General features: G+C 36.0%; 1 protein-coding gene across 1 annotated transcript in view; it reads left to right on the forward strand.

Annotated features, from left to right (window-relative positions):
* The window catches only part of WDR72 (WD repeat domain 72), a 108,446-nt gene that overhangs the window by 84,565 nt on the left and 5,203 nt on the right, over positions 1 to 18,678 (forward strand). The window contains exon 19 of the mRNA XM_031588036.2: positions 18,100 to 18,198. Within this exon, the coding sequence (XP_031443896.2) occupies positions 18,100 to 18,198 (99 nt within the window). The remainder of the gene's footprint in view (positions 1 to 18,099; positions 18,199 to 18,678) is intronic.

Below are 18,678 nucleotides of genomic sequence, written 5' to 3' on the forward strand. Positions count from 1 at the left end.
TACATTGATTGTATGGCCTTTTGGGGAGGTCACGTTCCTTTCTGTTGACTCTGTCTCTGAAAATATATGGCTAAAATTGAGAAGAGCTTAAAGAAAGGCAAGAAAAATTAGCAGGTTTCTCTATAAACGTAATTTTTAAAACTGGTTGATTTAAAGAGAATATAAATATTTTAAAAAGTCACAGAAGTATATGGAATTACAAATGTTTTGGCAAAAGTAAAGAGCGTGCCAAGAGCAGGTAGATGTTCAGCTAAACTGAAAGGTTGGAGCTTTAAAATGATTGAAGGAAAATCTTCATGATATATAGTGCCTCTGTTTCTCCTATTAAATGAGGCAGCAGTTTTTCTCCATCTCTGTTGAGTGTTGAAAGGTTCTAAGTTTTTAAATACCAGCACTATGTAAGTTAAACACTACTTATGCACAGTAATACAGAACTGTACAGACCACAGTTACTTTTTTGTAGAATTTTAATGTAGCCTCTAGACTTCTGTATCTAAGGAGCATTCTTTGGAAAAGTAATTTACAGTAACTTTTAAAAGACATAAGTTCCTATAGATTTTGTAGCTCCTATATTTTATCCACAGACAAGTACTTAGATATCAGGATAACCAAGCAGTAATTAGCAGTAATTCAGATCTCAAAACCTTTCCAAAAATGGTATTTAGAAGCTTAATATGAAGTTGCTAATTAATGGAGGACAAACACAAAGTTGTAGAAGTATTGCTGCAAATTCATGCAAGCAGTTGGAGCATAGCTGACTAAGGAGATAGCAATTTGTGGAGCTCAGACCCAAATGGGGTAGTGACCCTAGGCCTTTTGTAGAATGAAAACTAATGGTGGATATTTAGTTCCAGTATTGTGTTCTTTCTTCTTCGTGAGCCATCTACTTTGTAGCTCTTTCTGATTAGCACAGTTTATGAAATGATCAGGAGAAAATCATTGTTGGCCTTACACACTCTAGGCCTCTCTTTTAGCCCCTAAATAAAAAATTCAAATAGAATAAAACTGAATGTATCTTGTAACTAATTTTTGCTGACTCATATTTCAGGAGGTGCTATCAAACTTATGCCTCTTCTAAATACATCCACCAAATGGGAATTGTATAAATATGAAGAGAATAGACCTTGTAGGAAATGTTAGTAAGGTTTTATACTTTGTAGCTAAAGGCAATCTAGATGAAGCAGTAAAATAATTGCTGTTGCGGGGATTACAATGTTGTATTACACCTCTCTGTAAGTATCACTTTAATTTTTTATGGTGTAGATTATTTGGAAGTTTATTTTATATACTGCATAGCACTTAAATGTCACTGGATATGAAACCCTTATGCAGGAAGCTCATTAGTTGAGCTGTCTGCGTCTGTATATCTGCCATCAGCATCTGGTGAGAGGACTGCTGCTGACCCTGCCAGACTCGGGTCATGAGGTCAGCAGGTCTCATTTATTATTCAAAATTGCTTTCTGACCTTTTATCAGCTAGGTCAAAGTATGCTGCATTCTCCTTGGTTGAATTTTATAGTGAAATCAGTATCATGCGCAGATAATATAATTACCAATTCATGTGAATCTCATCCCTCTCTCTCCTAAAATGCACTCACTTTGAGACTGATGAAGTTCATTTAGTTACCTGTACAAATGCACATATGCCTCAAGAGCATGTGTATACCTCGTCATAACACATGTAGCTTTGCATCTAATTTCGTACTTCACATTGTCCGTCTGCTTTCCGCTATGGTGGTACTGAAACAGCTGAAGGCAGAGCTCTGTTGCTCACAGATAATCTCTCATTTTTATCACTGCCATTCTTTTAGATTACTTTCCAGTGTTTTTATTTCAATATACATATTCACTATGTTCTTCAGTAGGAGCTGTACCTCCTATTTCGGTTGCACATATGTTTTTCCACTGACAGTGGGAGTACTAAGAGAATTGTAAAGCAAGAAAAGCTAATAAAAATGAAGAGGGATTTCCTGGAGATTTTAATAGACTTTGGAAGGAAAAACAGTGACAGCCCCAAATAGTTTTAAAATATCTCCTGATTACAGATGCAGTGCAGATGAAGGAAATCACTGGTAGGCATGATTTCCCTGGTCAAGCAGAACTAAGATTGTCTCTAGTGAAATAAATGAAGAATCAATTATTCAAAATTTTCATTTTGTGGTGAATAAGTAGGAAGTATAAATAATATCCAAATAAGAAAAATATTTTGAAGTTTTACTAGTCTAAACTTGGAGGAGAAAATTAGCCAAAATTAGCTTAACAAGACATGCTACAGTATGGAAAATTGGAAACCATATATGTCAGATTGATTCCTAAAGGGAGCTGTGCAGTATAACATTATTCCTGTGGAATGATTTCATCCTTTTTAAAAGTAGGTGTCAAAGGTCACATTGGTTCTTGCCCTTGAAGCAGACAATATGAGATGTCAGCGTGTGTTTTCTGACACTGCATATGATGAATAACCTTGACATAGTAATAAACAAATAACCTATATTAACGTTTATAAGCACAGTGAAGTATTAATGTAGTATATAATACTTTGACAATGTATTGTGAATATACAGCTTTCATAGAAATAGATTTCCTCTAGTAATACTGTAGTAAATCTAAAGTCAGTTAAAAATTGCTGTAAACTACATATTCTTGAAGTATCAGAATTTATACATACCTGAAATGTGGCCAACCCAGTTTAGAGGATAAGGGTAAGAGAAGTACTTTAAATAGGCACTGGTTAAGAATATGTAAAACACCTGAATCTTTGTATTCACAGAGAGACTTACATTGTTGTGAAGAGTTTTTGTCTTCTAAATATCTTACAGTCAATTGTCTTTGTAGGTGCAGCTCTGTCATAAATCAGTATTCAATGAAATTATGAGCTGCTCTCTTGCAGTAAAGAAAAATAGCTGCATACAAGTATGAATTCAAAGCATGCATTGCATCTGGTTGGAACAAGGGGTTTTCTAGTAAGAATGGGAAGCTAGGAGATTTGTTGTTCTGGAAAGAATTATAACATGACATAATAGTCCTTTTGATCAATTATTTACCTTTAAAAGCAGTTTTGTATCTGTTACGGCTCTCTTGATGACACAGTGGTTTGTTTGTTTGTTTGTTCACCGAAAATTAAGTAAAGCTAATGCACAGTAGTGAAATGCAGGCTAACTTTATAGGCTATTACTTGGTCCCACATAGGACATTTTGAAGTACAGCATTTCACTCATTCATCAGTAATATCTGTATCTTGCAAGTATTTTTTTCTATATATCATTTTTATTTGCTTTAGCTGTATAGCTGTGTACCACACTCCCAAACAGGTAAGCTGTTTCTGGTATAAACAAACTGTATTAATGTTGGTTTTCTTTCTGAATCTTTCAGAGAAGTCACCATGTACTATCACCTGTGGGTTAACTCCAGGTTCTACTACCGCTTTTATTATGCAGACTCTGTATAGCCATGGTGCAATAAATATTACCACTATGTCACAGAATCTGAGAAATGCCTTCACTTGTGAAACATCCTAGCACATATACTGGCGTACTTTACAAAGTGGAAAAAGGCATTTGTCATTCTTTTGTCTATATTATAAATGTTGTATGTCCATGAAAGATACCTTGCGGGATGTGTATATGCAAGAGAGGTCAAGAGCAAATTTCATAGGGTTAAATGTAAAGAAAAATATATAGAAAACGTAAAAGTAAGTTAATGAAAAAGGTTTTATTTTCATATTTTAGCAAATGGTTATCTGCTCACAAATTGTTGTGCCTTCGTGGGGATCCATCATTGTTCCTATAATTACATATTGTGTAACTCTTCAGGTGAGCTGTACATATTGCTTTTTTTTTTTTCTTGTCTAATCTTTGTCATAGACATATTTTTCATGTGTGTACCTGCTTTTAAAGAAAAAAATACACTCTCTCATTGTGGACTTTTTGGATCTTCAATGAGCTGTGTTAAGTATTGTACATCTGTTTCCCATAAAGAGATGACAGAGGGTAAATTAGTTGGAACTGCAGTGTGAATTATTTCATTTAAGGATAGCTAGATAGCTGGGCAGTGTTTACCATGGTGGAACAATTCCCAATTCAAAACTCATCTTAAATACATCATTAGTAATCTTTCCAGTCATGATCGGTTTCTGTGAATAGCTAACATGAACTATTATGGGTTTTCTGTAAGATACTGTTAAGTCATTTTTTTAAGGAACATGATTTATGTACAAAGAGATTTGCTGATTCCGCTAGAACAGGCAGGAATTAGTACAAAAAACAATCAAACAAAAAGTAAACTAACAAAAATAGTAAGAAAATGGATAGATGGATCTTTACATAAAGCATTAAGTAAAGCTGGACTTCTTAAATACTGAAATGTAAAGGAAATAACATGAATAAACATACAGTAGAGTTCATCATCCCAATGAAGCCATAAAATAACATCTGCTTTTTAGAGGACGTCATTGTAAGAATAAAAAAAATAAGATGAAGAAAATAACCCTTATTCATTTGCACTCAATAGCTTTCTTCATGGACTAAAACAAAACAAGTTCTTGTTCCAAAAAACCACATTTTCACCTTTCTTTAGCTCTGAATAATGGAGCGATTCCCTTGAAGTAAAACCTGAAGTGGTGGTTGGAACTAAAAGTGTCAGATAAACGGAGACAAAGTATTTCATAATAATATAATATGGTAATACTGCTGTGAACCCAAATATGTAAATTTGAATTTAACTCTCTACATTGATAGAATTCCTTTAAATTGTTCTTTATCCTACATCTATGTGCTTTTTCCAGCTGGGACAGCGTTGATTTTTTTTTTCATAGTGTCTGATATAATGCTATGTTTTGCCTTTAGGGGAAAAAACATTGTCGATAATGCACCAATGTTTTGGTGGTTGCTGAGTAGTGCTGCAAAGACCAAGGATGTTTCAGTTTTTGAGCTTCTCTTCCTGTCCTGACAAGGAAGGGGCTGAGAGGGACAAGGGAGAGATGGGGTCTAAAAATGTAGCACTGTAAAGTGTAGCTCTCTTGGCAGAGCAAGGCATTTCTCTTCTGTAAAAAGCATCAGGCCTTGGGAGCAGTCTGTAGCTGGAAGTTCACCTGCATTTGTCATTTGCCTGTGACTTTGGTTGTGCAAAGACTGAAATGCCCAAGAGCCTCAGTGGACTCTTGCATTTAACTAATCATTGAAATTGGGTATATAGCTGTGCTACAGCTATATATGTGTGTATTCTCAAATTTTTGGACTAAGAAAACTGAAGCTTTATTTTAGATTTGGGTCATGATTTCACTGTATCTAGGAAAGGATTAGAAGGAATCTAGAGGGCCAGTTATATTCTGGTGATGGCAAGCTCTTCTGAACACAATTATGGAAAGTTGTTTTACACACTGTATCTGTTCTTCTCTTTTTTACATACCCAGAAGAATTTGGGTGCATAAAAAGCACTATTTCCTTGGCCAAATTCAGGTTGTAATTAAGCAAAAGCAGTTCCATGGGGCTCTAGTCAAAATGCATCTAGGTAACACAGGTGTGAACTCAGTACCCCGGGCAGGGAGCGAGCATTTTGTGATTCACTTTATGAGAACTATGTGTTCTCTGTTAATAATGCTACAGTCATTGCACTGTGTCTTTGAAAACTGCAATCAAGGTCCTGCTGCACATTTGTACCGTTTTTTGTGCAGGAGCCCTTTTGGCTTTTCCACTTCACTCATCTTACAAGCTGGTGTGCAACCTTTAGTGCTCTCCTGAACAGGCAGTTTTGTTTCCTGAAACACTAAATTTGTTTTTATCCTTCAATATGTAGAGGGGTATATGTGACTGTCCCTAGATTCACCTCTGACTGCGTAGACAGGCTGAAAGCATATAGGAACAAGAAACAAATTAACCAGTAAACGAGAGAAGAGTACCAGGATTACAATTTGGAAAAGGTAGGGAATTTCCACATGGAATTTCTTTTTGATGGCTGGATCATTTCCAAGTAGTGTATGCTTACCTTTAAAACACAGGAACTACCTTTTAAACACAGGAATGTGCATGAATAAGCACCACTATGGAAGAATTAGGTTTCGGAAAACCTAAATATATTTCCAGTACTTTGAGTTTTATATACAGACTCCTGCTGGTGTTAATGCAGGAACTGAAAATCACTTCAGCAACAAAACACCCACTTTTAGAATCAGAAAATCAGAGCTTGCATGAAATGATATATTTATATTATTAAAGAGACAAAGATAGACTCTTTACTGAGAAGATGCCAACAATGGAACCAATTTGGTTTAACATTTTCTATGATAACTGCTTTTTTTAATGTTGATTTTAAGTTAAATAGAGAGAAGTTCTCACTGTATAGGCCCTAAGGTAAAGCTTTGATTCAGAATTAACAAACTAATTATCAGACATGAGTGAAAAATCAAACTCTAAACACTGACTTGGCTAAAACGATAAGAGAAGTTACGGTGGATGTAACATAACTTCACTAACTTTCACCATTTTATGGCCAGTCTTTAGCTACACTGTGTGTTTCTTTTCTGAAAGTTCAAGCAAAGACACAAACGCGTGTAGGAAAGAAAAGAAAAACAGAAAAAGAAAAATAGTGCATTCCTGAAGAATAATTAGGGCTCAAAAACTGTAAAGACTGAATATTAAAAAAAAAAAAAATAGCTTGGAAGAGCTCATACTCGTGTAACTCGTTGGCTCTTCACCTCCCTGTGAAACTTAACTACAGTAAGAGCATAGTCTTGTACCGTGTTTCACGTATCAACAGAAAGATCATCTGCGTTTTTAGAACAGTGCTTTTCAGTTCTTCACGTGTGGTTTCACACAGCCTCTGAACCACAGAGATACTGGAAGTCACCTTCTTAGATGCCTTTGTCCTTGCCAGTGTCCAAAGTGTCTTTTTTACCTATTTATTACCCATCTCAAAGCAGATGGTCCAGGCCCTTATTTCCACTTACAGATATTCTTGCTGATGGTTGAAGTATAAAGTCAAACACAGGTGAATGGTGTTAAGATGCAGTATTAGAGAGAGGTTCTCTTTTACCCACTGTTTCACCATCACTTGCCTGTCCTCTCATTTCTCTAGAGCTTGAAGTGAAAGGATCTGTTTTCCAAATTTGCCTGTTGTATCTGAAAGCGATGGTGAAAATTCCTTATTAATATAATTAATTTACAGATCAGCAATGTCCAGATTTTGTTCTCAATTGCATCACAAGTGTAACTCTATTAGAATTAATTTAGAGTTATGCTTCTGTAACAGAGGCCAGAATCATTGTCCACTTACGCAAAACAGGTTTCCAACAATATGAGAAAAGGGACAGTTAATTGGAGCAGTTTTTGTTTGCAAACAAGCACAAAATAATACAAATGTATCAGATGCTAGTTTGCTGCCCTAAACACCAGTTCACTACAAAATTTAACCATGTAACTGAAAATAATTAATTAAATCCTGTGCAGCCAGGAATCATGCATAATGTAACAGCTACTGCAAACTGTCCACTCCTGCTCATTTACATTTTCTTCTTGCTTCTACAGACACGAGGAGCCAGTATGTGAAGTAGTCCCTTCTGAGATTTTGCTTTCACATCCTTGCAGAATGTCCCATTGTGTATTTATAGGATAATGCAGAAGGATTACATATGTGGAATTTTGCTTTTGTAATATTAACTCTAATCACTGAAAAAATACACACCTTGGCAAATATGTCCTACACTGCATTGCATGACTATATATGCATAACTCAAAATTTTTTAGACTGGATGGAAAATAAGTGGCCTAATGCACCAAGCCCTTAGGTAATGATACTATAACGAGGCTGTGTGTGTGAGATAGATGCTTGAAACTAGAACATGAAATTCCATCTGAAAAATAGGATTTCTGTATCTTTCTTCTATTTTTATGACTACATACAGGATTTTAGTAAACAGTCCACTATGAACAGCAGTGTTATTTTTGTAGTGCCATCATGTTCACGGTGAGAATATGGGTTCCTACAGCATCGTTGCTAATGTTCAAAAAGACAACTTGTTTAAAGGACAGAAGAGAAAGCAAGCAGTATTCACAAATTAAAAATTGCACAGCAGTTTCACTACAAAACCAACTACTACTCATACAGAAGTATCCAATTAATCCATTACTCTTAGAAGAGGAATCCCTATATATCCAGGTACAATCCTTGCCAAATATCTGGACACAATCATAGGCTTTTAGGATTACAAGTAACATAATAAAGGATAATGACCAAAATTAAGCACACCAATACAGAACGCTTGGGTTAACTGGGCCTGCCATGTGCACTATAAGGCAGCAGTCTGTTAGGTTTAAAGTGAGATTAAGGAGTTGTGTAACCTACAATTATGCCGTTTTTCATTAAAGAAATAAGATGATTGGGCTCAGTAGGGCCCTTCCTTATATTTACCTCTGTTTAATTGGATTGGGAACTGCTTAAACATCTTTGAGTTGGAGCTTAGAAGAAGATGATCCCAGCTGTTTTTCAAAGCTTAAGACAGCAGGCAGACAACATGATCATGTCAAGACTCATACTAAAGCCTTAATCCTACTTTTTCATCAACTAGCACTACAGCTGAGTCTTTAACCTCCTAAGTACTAAATGTGCTTTGTATCTCTCACAGTACATTTGCTGTGAAATGTTACTGTCCAATATTATTAATTTTGCTTCCTTTCTGACAGGGACTTTAAAAAATACCCTCTGTCTACCTGAGTTTGGAGAGCTACGGTGTAAGCTTGTGTTTTCAGACTTTTTAAAAATATAAGCCTGCCCCTATTGAAGTCTGTTGTTCTCTGTGGAGGTGAGGAATTACATCGACCCATATCTCACTGTTATACTGTAAAACGCCGTGTACTGGTAACTGTTATTCACAGTACATGTGTTACCAGATTGAATATAAATTTATTTTCAATAGGAAATAAATGGCAACAGCTTTAGATTTTTTCAGGTCTTTTTTTTTTCTTATTACCTTTTAGCATGATCAAAAGAAATTTTATAGATTCCTAGCCTCAAAACTTACTTACTAGAATGTTATTTAGTTTGATAATCCTCAAGTTGCGTAAAGATTAAATGTTCTAATGAGTTTTCCCTGCTTTTGTTAATAGTGTTCTGTGTAATGCCATAATCCTCTTCCCTCTTCTCTTCCTTTTGATTTTTTTTCTTTTTTCTTTTTTTATCTTTTTGCTTTTTTTCTTTTTGCTTTTTTCTTTTATTATTATTTCTTCTTCTTCTTTTTTTTTTTTCATTTTCTTTTTTTTTCTCTTCTTTTTTTTTCCCCCTTTTTCTTTGTCAGGTAGTGCTCCTATTTGTCCTAGTGACACAGGGCTGCCAGCAGGAAAGCAAGCGTAGTTAATGCTCAGCTGCTCAAACCAGTCAAGCAAGCTAGCAAGTCCCAGCTGTGCTACTTGATGTTTTTTGATTGCACCTAGTCCTCAATCTGTGAACTGTTTTCTGGACTTAGATTCATCAAGCTCTGCCGCTTTAAAAACTCATGCAGGCAGGCATCCTAGGATATGCCATTATAAGCTGCTGCCAGGGGATCTTCTAGGAGATAAATGGAATCTGTGTGAAGTAAATTAGTGTGAACCAGTCAATCTGTGTGTCAGCCTCAAGCCACATCCATGGGTAACTAGCTTGCTGACTGAAAAGTCTGCTGTCTTTTGCCAATCAGAGGTCTCAGCCACCAGGAAGCAGTCCTATACAACATTAGTTTCTTGGAATAATGCCTATTTGACCAGTTTGTGAAACTCTTCAGTATACAGTACTGTACTGCCTGAGTTTACTTATTGCTTACAATTGAACTGAAAATCTTTTAAAGTCAGATAACATTTTAACAGTAGGGAGCATCACAGAAATGTCCTGGAAATAAGTACTTCCACTTTCATACAGCAGCCATTCAGCAGCTTCATGCTGTGCTGAGTTGGCTTTACCTCCCTATCAGTAATGCATCTTCAAGGCCATAATGCAAAATAATAACAATAATCTGGCCAGAAGAGGTTAATAAAGATTCTCTGTATATTTTTTTCCCTGTGGATTAAGCCTTTTGGAAAGCTTTGATCAAGAGACAGGAAGAGTATGCAAGTGATAAGATCTGTGTTATGCACAGGGATATGTGAGTGTCATAAAGTGCTGCATGTTGTTGTTTCATTTTGTTTTTTGAAAGAAAATTGAAGAAATCAACAACTAGAATTCTTGTGAATAAATGAAGTAATTAAAAGCATTTTACAATTGAATACCAAAAAAAATCTACCTTTATGAAAAAAATAGCAATAATGTAATTTTAAAAATATGAAGTATGGATTTCCCTATTTGTTTGTTGTTTTTGGAGAAGACATTGATGTACTGATATGCAGTTATGTCTACAGTATGGACTATCCAATACCACTGTTCTGATATGCTTTATATTTTTTAGAAGTACAGACAGGATAGATGACATTTATTTAGTAACTACCAGAACTGCAGGCCTTCTTTCCTAATTCCTGTAAGAAAAATATATGTAATAAAAATAAAAAATAAAAAAATGAGGTGCTAATAATGATAATCAACTGATTAAACTACTCAGTCCTACATCATGTTTTGTTAAAAAGAAATGTGGGCTTTCTGGCTAGAGAGGATATGGAGAAGAAAAAGCAGTATGTAGTGGTAGAAGAGTTAAGGATGGTTTGAGGTTACATTTTCCTTTTCATAATCCTCCTAGGTTTTACAGAAGCATATGCTCTGAGCTTTGCAATAAATGCTTTGTGGGATTTTATGGGAAATAATTTTATTTCTTGTAGCAGAACCCACTGAGACAAATTTAACTAGTTGGGTATTTTATTATACACAGTACACAGAATACATAGACATTCTGGTGTAAATCATAACTAAGATTGAGACAACTGCTTTAAAATTGAATGAATGTTTCACTGCACTAATGAAACAAAAGTGGGATGTCTTTTGAGAATATAATTTGTTACACACTGTCATATTTTAGTTGCGAGAAGTAGGGAAGTCCCTCTGGGTGAATAAAACTGCAAGGTATATTGGGAAAAAAAATCACTGAAAATTTTCATTTTCCTGTCTGGAGTAATTCTGTCCTCTTAGTTATAACGAGGGATGGAAAATGGAGTTTATAGTGTGTTTTTGTTCATTTGTTTGTTTTAATTTAAAATCTAGAAAAATCTTAGAACAGATTTTAGACTTTTATAAGGAGATAAATTCTTTGGTTGCAATTCAAGAAGGGAGTGGAATGAACTTCATTTACATGCAGGTTCCCGGAGTGCAGCAGTTGGCTCCTGCTCCTCTGGGTGCGTGGTTCATATTTCTGCAGAATGAGCTGTGCATGTAATACACGTTAGTGTTAGGACCTGTTACTGCATTTAATGCAATGATTTAAATTACTTTTTGCTTCCAGTGTGACATGCTGGGTTATTTCAAAAACTGTTCCAGCTCCTGTGTGATGCTACATTCACTTTAGAATTACACATTTTGCAGGGTTACTTTTTTAATCTCTATTTTTAAAATTAAAATTTAATGGAAACTTAGAGAGTGTGGCATTCAAACATCAGAAAATGACATACCATCAGCAATTAGGTGTTGACTAAATACATCAGTAGAATGTTTTCTTTATTTCTTGTTTGTTTATTTTTAATGGGACTAAAGACTATGAAAGGACCAGCAACTGAGGTCCTTCATCCCTGGAGTGAATTAGTTGTTATATGGCCTGATAGATGTTTTGGAAAAAAAAAAAAAAAAAAAAAAAAACAGAGTTGAATTCAATTTGGAAAGCAAGGTTTCTAGATGGACTTAGGTTAGTTTGCATACAGACAGGATGGGAGGTAACAGGAAGGCAACAGTTTTTCAGAAAACAATCTTGATACAAACTGAGAATGATTCAACGGTGTTCACACTGTGGCAACAAACGCAAACCCCGTAGCAGGTTCTGTGAACTGGAGTATCACCTGCAAAACCTGTGAGGTCATCCCTGTGCTCTATTCAGCACTGGTAATGCCTAGAGGACAGCCCCAGGCTGGCTCCTGCCTGCTGGTACACTGCTCCATTGCACTGCTCTCATCCCACTGTAAGGGAGGGTGCTTCTTACAGTCTGGAGTTGGTTCATCCTTCTCGTGCTTTTAGATGATTGTAGTAAGTACTGCTATTTCACCTGCTATTTCATGAATACCTTTCACATTTTTTGTATTAGTGAAATAATTATTTCCTTTTAGGTTAGCATCAAAATACATGGAAAAAAAACTATGTAGCGCACTAATCCTTAGCTGTTGAAATAGGATGCAACAAAGGACTGTTAATGACAGACGTCATGGAGATGCATAGGGCTCGTGCACCTTTTCTCATACCAGAGCTGGGGGGGTTGACATGAGGTTAACGGGACTTGCTATGTGTATAACATAGAGCCTCCCATGTTAAAGCAAGTCAGGATGTAGGGTGCAAAAATTCTAGACATTTAAGGGAATCACAGAATCACAGAATGGCCAGGGTTGGAAGGGACCTCAAGGATCATGAATCTCCAACCCCCCTGCCACATGCAGGGTCACCAACCTCCTCATTTAATGCTAGACCAGGCTGCCCAGAGCCCCATCCAATCTGGCCTTGAACACTTCCAGGGACGGGGCATCCACAACCTCTCTGGGCAGCCTGTTCCAGTACCTCACCACTCTCTCTGTAAAGAATTTCCCCCTGAGGTCCAATGTAAATCTCCCCTCCCTCAACTTAAAACCATTTTCTCTTGTCCTGCTGTTATCTACCCTTTCAAAGAGTTGATTCCCCTCCTGTTTGTAGGCTCCCTTTAGGTACTGAAAGGCTGCAATGAGGTCACCCTGCAGCCTTCTTTTCTCCAGGCTGAACAAGCCCAGCTCCCTCAGCCTGTCTTCATAGGGGAGGTGCTCCAGTCCCCTGATCATCTTTGTGGCCCTCCTCTGGACCCTCTCCAACAGCTCCCTGTCTTTTTTGTACTGGGGGCTCCACACTTGGATGCAGTATTCCAGATGGGGCCTCACAAAAGCAGAGTAGGGGAGAACAATCACCTCCCTGTCCCTGCTGGCCACCCCTCTTTTGATGAAGCCCAGGATACCATTTGCCTTCTGAGCCATAAAGGCACACTGCTGGCTCATGTTAAGTTTTTCATCCATCAAGACCCCCAGGTCCTTCTCCACAGGGCTGCTCTCAAGGACTGAAGTTTGCGGAACAGAAATATACTGAGAGTTACTACTTGTTAAAAACAAAACAAATAATAAAAGAAGACTATTTTTGGAACATGAGTTTCAGTTTGGAGTTTTAGAGACATTTCTAGTGAAGTTTTACGAAGAAACGTCCTTTTTAAAATGGTACCCTAAGCATTTCCCAGCTGTCAGCCTAGCTCCTTGGGTGTAATATGGTAACTGTAGGCCCAGGGCATCCTAGAACTGCCATTGCAGCATTGCAGCAGAGTTGTTTTAAAGCCCTTTGGAAGTGAAAACTTATCAACAGTATTTATTTAATTTTTTTCCTTTTTTTACTTTTCCCTGCAATTTTATTTAGATTCAGGTTATTTTATATTTTGCATTGAGCCTTTAATACATTTATGACCCGTAGCCAATCTTATCTAATATTTCTGATTGAAAAATAATTTTTGTTGCCCTATCAGCTTGTTTTGAAATGTCACATATTGAATGACAAATACATTATTGTTTTCTCTGCAGGCACACTGCCCTCAAATTATGAATCCCTCTCATGAATACACAAAGCATCTTATTAAAAACAAATGTTTTTGTTGATTTACATCTGTTCTGCAAGCTTTCTCCAATATGTCTGTCCTATGCAAGATTGCTTGGAGTTTGGCATATGATAGTTCATTCCTGAGTGAAACAAGGCTTTCAAGGCTTCAAACATAACATGTAGAAATAAGATAGTGATTGGCTGTTGCCACAATTAGTACAAATTCACAAAGAAGAGCTTATCATTTTGCAGCACTCTCACACAAAGACCATCCTTTCATAGACTTATCACAGATGAGTCCATTATATTTTTATGGAAAAAAATCTGTTTGGTTTTCTTTTTTGCACTTGAAATATTTGGAAGCTGTTTACATGAATGTTTCATTAAGTACTCTGATAGCATTCATTTGCTATTCTAAATTTTACACTTATTTGCCTGTCTTTTTTCTTTTTAATGCTAATCAAGTTCAGTAAACAATTCTTAAGAGCTTATTAATACGTATCAGGAAAAAATTACTGCAGTTCTCGGGACTAATTCTGTACAAGGAAGATGTATCTCATTTTAATATGCTGTTTGATGTCATTTGCCTCTATGAAATTTGTCCTTTTACCTTACTTAACAAGAGTAATTTCTATTATCCATGCAGCAACTTAAATTACATCTCATGGAACTAAAAAATAATTGGGGTCATTTTATCAGAAATGGAAGATTCTTAATTTTTTTCTCTGACTTGCAGATTTGGAGCTTATTTACACTCTAGATATTTACATCACTTTAGCTACACAAATTATCTTTCAAATGGAATCAAAAGTAAAGTTAAGATTCATTTAAACCCAGTATAGGATGGGGTATCCTCAGAATGAGTAAAGATTGTACTGTCTATGGTTCCATTATTCCTGAAATTCCACCAGTGTCCTGGGTATGAGAAATTCAGAACTATGTTTCCACTACTGATGTTTGAACATAAAGTTCTATAATACAATAAAGTAGATATCTATTTAAATGTAATATTTAAAATATTTTTTTCAAGAATTATATAATGCTTTTTTAAAATTTCATACTTTATTTGGGCCAGACTGTTCTTTTCTTATTTTTAACTTTTCAGTTCCCTTTGTTCTTTCCTCTTTTATGATATTTTTAAGGTACCTTTCTCTTCAAATTGAGCATGTAACTTGATGTTTAAAAAAAAAAAAGAAAGACCTGAAGGCATCTGCCTGGGTCCCTTTCCTGCTCACTACACTTTATGTAACATCATAAACTAGGGTACTGTGAAGTTTATTTGCCTGAGTTTTATGTAGGAAGATATGTGTACATTGGGGTAAGTGACAAGGCTAAGATCCATTCCCTTCACTTGCACCAGTGTCCTTAGGCTGATTTTCTGAAAGGTCCACTTGCCAGCCTCATTTTCACCTGATGACCACCATTCTTCAGCATCTCTTTCTACTTTAGCTATAGCTAATTGAGGTTTGCTTTTCTGTCACTGTGAAAGCCCTTCCCATCTCTGCTTTCTGCTTCCTTTTATACTCTTTGTATAACTCCTTTTCTACCTGCCATCAGTGAAAGTGTTTCATCCTTGTTTTCCATCACATCAGGTTATATCTGCTCTGCTCATGATCCCTGTTTTCTTACTCCTGACTTCTTGGGCTTCTATAACTCCTTTCCTACCTGCCATCAGTGAAACTGTTTCATCATTTTCTTCCATCACATCAGCTTATATCAGCTCTGCCTGTTTTCTTATTTCTGTCCTTTTTGGGCTTCTATAACTCCATCTTCTCTGGTATCTCCCATCACTACACACCGTCCTTCTGATGTCATCTATGTCAGCTGTCATCTCATCATTACCAATTCTCAGCTATCTGGTGTTTCCTGTGACATTTTAACAGACCCCTCTATTATGTCATATTTGCGCGTTTGGCCCAGACCTGAGCCAAAGCCTTTACTCTGCTAAACTTTTAGACACATTTTGTGTCAATCTTAGTGCATGCTCTGCATGTATCTCAGCTGAGAGATGTGATTTCATGTCTGGTTGTGGGGATGTCTAGAAAACTGTGCAGCCAGTAGGCCTGCTTTAAGCAGTTCAGCTCTTTTAGTTAACAGAATGAGCTGAACTGAATCAAAAAGTGTGTTATATATGGTAATGAGTTTATACTATTTGGTCCATCCCCATCAAAGATCAGTTTCAGAGATGTATATTTTGCTTCAGCACCACATTGTGTATTAAATTAAACACCAAGCCAGTTTTTTGTTGTTGTTCTTCCACTGGAATCACCTTATCTTAACTAAGCTCAAATTATGTACTTCTTATAACTAGACCCAAGAAAAACTCAGAGTCATTTACTGAATAAAAATATTATTCACAGCTGATCCCAAAGCTGGGAGTTTTCCATTTTAAAAGACTGATTCTGAATTTTTGGTCAATGTTATGTTTTTTAGAGAGGACACCTCTTGTGACTTTTGCTTCTCTCTAGAGGTGCTGTTGTATGCTTTGTTTTCTCCCTTTTACCACAAAATTCTCTATGGGAAATTTTCTTATTGCTCTACTTCAGAAGAGTTCTGACTTATAAATTCATGCTGCTGTAATGGCTCAATCTATCACTCAGCACAATAGAGCTGAGTACTTGATAGGATGAACTGTTTTAGAAAAAGTGTTGCAATGAATTGGGAACAAATGTCTAAATATAATATGCAAACTTGTGGTTTCCAGTTTTTCTTTTTGAAGTGGGAATCCCAGCCTACAGATAGTATAGTTGAAAATTGTTTAGACATTGTAAAAATCAGAGGAAAACACGAAGAACTTTGAAGACATTTTTTTCCTGCACGTCTTAGCGTTTCATGAAAAAGAACATATTTATTGTAAGTTATTCTTCAGTGTCAGTGTTCCTCATGCAGGTTATATTGTCAACGCTTCCATGACAGAGTTATGAACTAATATTCCTCCTTATGTGGAGAGGTTGACCACTGATGCAAGTCCACTGTCATTTCTTGTAATGTTAGAAACGTAACCTGTGTTCCTGCTATTCCTAGGCAGCTTGTATGCTGCGTACTTACCATCTCTGGCAGATATTCTTAGCAAAACCTACTTTTTTTCTTTTTTTAATTTGCTTTTCTTTCCCAGATGAAATGTACAGTGTCTCTATCATAGATTTTATTATTTTATTATGTTTTAATGCATTTTCAAGGATCTGCCTCCACAGCTGTGCGGAAGCATCATTGATTCACATGGATTCTGGGTAAATGTAGGAGTTGAGAATGATGGGAAGTTTTGATGACCTGGGATCAATAGCTGCAAACCAAAGGAATGTACAAAATAACAAAGTGGAATATGTGTATTTTGACATCTTCCTATCTGAATAGTAGACAGAGGCTTTTTTAATTCACTCAAATTCTTGGAAAATTTAAATGGGTTCTGAAATTAAGTAATCATTCAGCAAATATTCATCTGATAAAAAAAAAAATCCATCAAATGCTAAAAGGGAATACATATCTTGTTTTGAATACAGGACAAAACTGGAATTGTAGCCATTGTGATCCTCACCCACATGGTCTGGCTTGAAGTCTAGGACTTTTCTTACTTTTAAAGATATTAGAAAAAATGTCTTTATTAATGCCAGTCGCCACTGTTTCCTTAAGAAATGAGATCAACTGAGAGTTTTAAGGGGACTGAATATTTGAGACTTAGTCCTTAGTCTGCTTTTTTTTTTTTAATGTAGCTTTGTGTTCATAAAAGCAGAAGAGAAAGAAATGAACGCTGTCAAGAGAATTACCCCTAAACTTTTCAGGAAAACCTATGTGGAGTTTGTTTGAAAGCCAAGAAAGCTACATGTTGCATATTGACAAATAATTACTTCCATCAAAATATTTCCCTACTCAAAAATGAAAATATTTTTAGCAATTAATTAAAAGAAGAAATCAAATTTGACCATCTCTAAACTGCATTTCCACCTGTATTCTACTGCACGTTGAGTTATAACTGATTTTATTGCATATTCTAGCTTTCAACACTATTCAACACTTTCAACACAATTCTAGCACATTCAACATATTTTCATCTTAACATATTTTTTTCTTCCTACTGAATGTCGCCACCCAGTACTAAACCAGCTAGTCTTTGATATTGTATACTGCATTCTTTCGTGAAACAGAATAACACTTTTTATGATTATGAGATTATGTTCTTGTTTTAGGATCGAGCCAGAGCCTCAAACTTCTCCCCAGATGAATTATTTTCTATAGACTTTTCAACAGTGTTAAGGCTGCATATAAAGTATTTTGAGTTTGGGTTTTATATCAGTCTATCACTTGTATTTATAAAATACATCCTCAACATTGAATGATCTGCAGAATATCAGGAAGTTTTTGTTTCTGAATATAAATTACGTCTCTCCCTCCCTGTTTTTATTCTTTATTGCTCCAGTTAGTGTGCTGAAGCATGACAAGAGCTCAAACTCGGCAAACTTCCAAGATGTGGAGGATGCGCCTGACAGATGTGTCTTAGAGGAATCTGAGAGTCCAGGTGAGAACCATTTAAAGACAGTTACCAAGTACCATGTGATAAATCTGACACAGCTTTTGGGTCGGTAAAAAAGGCACATTGTAATGCTGTTTCCTTTTTAGCAGCTGCAGTGTCAAATTAACAGTCACCTCTAGGGGTCACAGTGTTATCCTTTCCTCTTTCATCAAGAATTCAGGTCTTAGAAAGGATAAGGTCTTTATGACCAAAAAGAAAGCTGACACAACTAGTTCATTATAATTAGTTTTGGACTACACTTCTTAGTTAATATATGTGCAATGTCTGACCCTTTGAAGGTAGAATGAGGTTATGAAAAATTAGAAGCACTGTATATACTGCAGTTAAACTTAGCAGTGGACATTCAAATACTGTATCTCTGGAGGAAAGCAAATTGGTAGTGTTAAATAGCTTGATTCTTTTCTCTAAATCAGTTCACAATCATTATTTCATTTTAATGACTCTTAACATTGATTTAGTTAAATA

This window comes from Phasianus colchicus, chromosome 12, assembly GCF_987193195.1.
Source record: "Phasianus colchicus chromosome 12, bPhaCol1.hap1.1, whole genome shotgun sequence".
Classification (NCBI taxonomy): Eukaryota; Metazoa; Chordata; class Aves; order Galliformes; family Phasianidae; genus Phasianus; species Phasianus colchicus.